The sequence below is a fragment of the Dendroctonus ponderosae genome, unplaced genomic scaffold, assembly GCF_020466585.1.
Source record: "Dendroctonus ponderosae isolate FM_Combo_2020 unplaced genomic scaffold, Dpon_F_20191213v2 Dpon_F_20191213_1, whole genome shotgun sequence".
In the NCBI taxonomy this organism is placed as follows: Eukaryota; Metazoa; Arthropoda; class Insecta; order Coleoptera; family Curculionidae; genus Dendroctonus; species Dendroctonus ponderosae.
This window is the reverse complement of record NW_026017110.1, coordinates 51,312,883-51,316,175: the sequence shown is the minus strand read 5'-3', so window position 1 is coordinate 51,316,175 and position 3,293 is coordinate 51,312,883. Positions and strand designations below refer to the sequence as shown.

General features: G+C 35.0%; 1 protein-coding gene across 1 annotated transcript in view; it reads right to left on the bottom strand.

Annotated features, from left to right (window-relative positions):
• Window positions 1–1,793, bottom strand: part of LOC109537182 (V-type proton ATPase subunit S1) — a gene marked incomplete in the record, with an annotated part of 4,633 nt that extends 2,840 nt beyond the window's left edge. The window contains 4 exon segments of the mRNA XM_019903780.2: window positions 362–447; window positions 927–1,194; window positions 1,246–1,357; window positions 1,524–1,793. Of these exon segments, the coding sequence (XP_019759339.2) occupies window positions 362–447; window positions 927–1,194; window positions 1,246–1,357; window positions 1,524–1,624 (567 nt within the window).
• Window positions 1,794–3,293: the final 1,500 nt, after the last annotated feature.

The window sequence follows — 3,293 nt, the reverse complement described above, 5'->3', positions numbered from 1 at the left end:
CAGGTAAAACGGTTGAAACAAACATAAATTAAAATTGAACGGCCAATCTGAAAATAACAAAAAAAAGGGGGGGTTTCATTTAAAAAACCAGAGTTAGTAACTACCACACGTTTATGATGCACCCTGTATATTGGAAAGTAATTTTAAAATATGGACCTTTTAAACGTGAAAAACTTTCGTTGGACGAATTTTCTTGTAAACTTCATATTTACTGAGATATCGCACTTTGACGCACTAATGAGCAACCCTGTATATAAATAATCTTTATTTCCTACAGAAAAAGACTATCGACCCAATCGGTCTTTCTGCCCGAAAATTAAATATTTAAATAAAAAACCACTATTGACCAATAGGCACTTACCCATGATGCATGGTGTGCGGTATAAAGCGCAAGAACGTTTTCGTTCTTCTCCAAAACACTACTATAAAGGGAAGCAATGAAATCATCTGAAAATGTATTTATAATAAACGTCCGGATTAGTACATCAATCAAAATCCAGTCAGCTTCAAAGCTTTAGTGTTAAGACAACTTTGGTAAAATATTATTCCGATTTATTTTTTGAACATTCAAGGCTACTGATTATATTTACTAGCATAATCTATACTTGAAGTTAATGTGGACTCAATGAATCCAGTAGGTACTAAATGTAAAATTTTGAAAATCAACTAAATACTTGCAAATTATTATTTTTTTAGCAAAAACTTTAAGGAGCTGATAACAGAACATAAATGGGATTTCATGCCTTCTCAGTTTGCCATATATTCAGTAAATAGATCCTATACAAAATACATCAATAATATTTGATTGGGAAATTTAATTTTCTGGCCACTACACGTAATGTGAAATTCTGATGTAATTGACTTAGAATGAAGCAAGATTGCTGCTGCTGAAGTAGCATGAAAGTCGAAGTAGTCTATGAACATACCGTGTCTTTTAAGCATATCAAATCGCCTTTCGTTCTCATCAGCATCATTTAAATCGATGATCACAATTTTTGAATCTGGGATTTCGAAGTTTTCTCTCAGTCTTTCAATAGAGATTTCAGCCACATCGTCTGATGCAAGTTGGATGGCTTTAACTGGATTTTGTACATATGAAAGATAAGTCACTTTCGAAGTTTTTCGCAGCTTGGAGAGATTAGGGAATGCTAGATCTCCCGATCTGTCGCGTTGTCCGAAATCTTCAGGACTCAACTAAAACATTATAGAGTAGATATGACTTCCTTATGCAGCTGAGTAAGTTACCGAATGCTCTGCAAAAACAATTATTCGTGAATTGGCCCTCAATTTGTTCGCTACTTCATCTTTAAAGGAACTTTGACTGATTTTGTGCAAGGCTGGAACTGGTTCACCAGCACTGAAACATCATATGACCATAGTTACACCCAAAGATATACATTAAGCAAATAGAGTATAACATCAAACTGAATTTGCTCTACTGGAGAGTTGAATAAATACGTCGATTTGATGGAATAGAGTATGTAACAAGCTCTACATGTCCAACTACAGATAATGAAACTTACCTGCGGGTACCCCAGATATACACAGGCACAAACTCAGCTGCACAGACACTGAGCAAAAATGCACAACTGACAACCAACACTAAGTTCCTCTGCAGGCCCATTTTCTCAGAAACAACTTGTTAATTTGTTTGCAGAACCACTTTTCCCAGATCACGTGAAACTAATGAAATTGAATTCTACTGAAGTCGACTCGTACCTATGACTCGTACTCAACTTCAAGATTTGACAAAAGTCAGGTGAATTGGGCGATATCAACGTCACCCCACTATCACGATTAAAAACAAACCGTTTTCGCTCCATCTAGCGCTAGAACATAGAAATCTTCCAAAACATATCGACATTTATATACAGGGTGTGGTGTTGAAATGGGACAGAAATGAAAGGAAATAACTCAACATAATTTGGGAAAACGTTAACGTAATCAAGGAATAATAGATGCTAAGTAATTTGGAAGACATGTAGTTTGGTAATTATTTACATCGCGATCTGATACTAGGACTGCCGCTTTAGCGATTGAGACTATGCTCACCTTATAGAAAATCTCATGACAAACAAAATTTTTCCCGTAGATTTTTCGAGAAACTGTCGTTTTCCACCACTTTTCACCCTCTGAAATTCACCAATTTCCAAAACAAAACAAAGGACGCCATGATGGTTCCGCTCTTTGCGCCGACGTGCTAGTCCAAATTGCGCGTAGTTGCCAGTACCACTTCCTTAACCACCCACGCGTTCAGTTTCGCAGAAGCAGAAACAAATTGAAAATACCCAGATAATATATTTTCACCACTTTTCCCATTCTCATCATAATTCCAATTAACCGATTAAGACGTCACAAATAAAACCTTACAGAAACGTTTCAAACTTGCAGTTATATTGCACAAATATAACATATCATGGAAACATTTCAAAAATCTTTTAGATACGTCTTTGGCGCATACGAGATTCATGGTTCTACCGCCTCCTATCGCGCATGACATTTATTATCTTATAAAACATAACCACTATCGTCTATCCAAACAATGCATTATTTGGGAGGTTGTATTAGGCTTGTTCGGTCCACAGAACACCTCTGTTTGTTACTTTATTCTAAATAAATGCTTATCACGATGTATATTCTATTGTAATGTTTTATTTTAATTTAGCTACCTTACAAAATGTAACAACTTTTTGAAATTTTTAAATAAAATAATTTATAATTTGAAAACGGTTGATTTCACAGCTTCTACAACAAATTTTTAGATACCATGTTTTTAAGCAAAATTTTACTAAAATGCCGATGATCTACCAACGTCGCAAGTAAGAAAAAAGCAATTTACGGTGCATATGCAGCGTTTGAAGCTGCTTTCCATGAGCTAATGAAAAAAGGTAATTCTATTTAAAAAAATACACTTTGATCTTGCCTCGGTTTTCTGCCACACTCTGTATGATATAAGATATTTTTAAAATGTGCGCACTTTGTGCGTCAACAACTTTTATATGAAACTATTTTTCGAAAGTTCAACCCCAACGTAAATAATGGACTTTATCGCACTAAAAAACCACCCTGTATATACGTATTCTTGTTTAATTATAATTTGTTTTATGAAGAAATAAAATTGTTGGCCTTGTATAACATTATTCCTCATTGGACCGATTCTGAAATTCTATAGAGCTCAGATTTAAGGTAAACTGGGCCTAATCCTTTTTTCAGCCACCAAAAATCGTTCACTACATTATTTCTTCCCCAACCTTCATCACAATCGCATAATCTTTTCACCGCGATAAGAATGG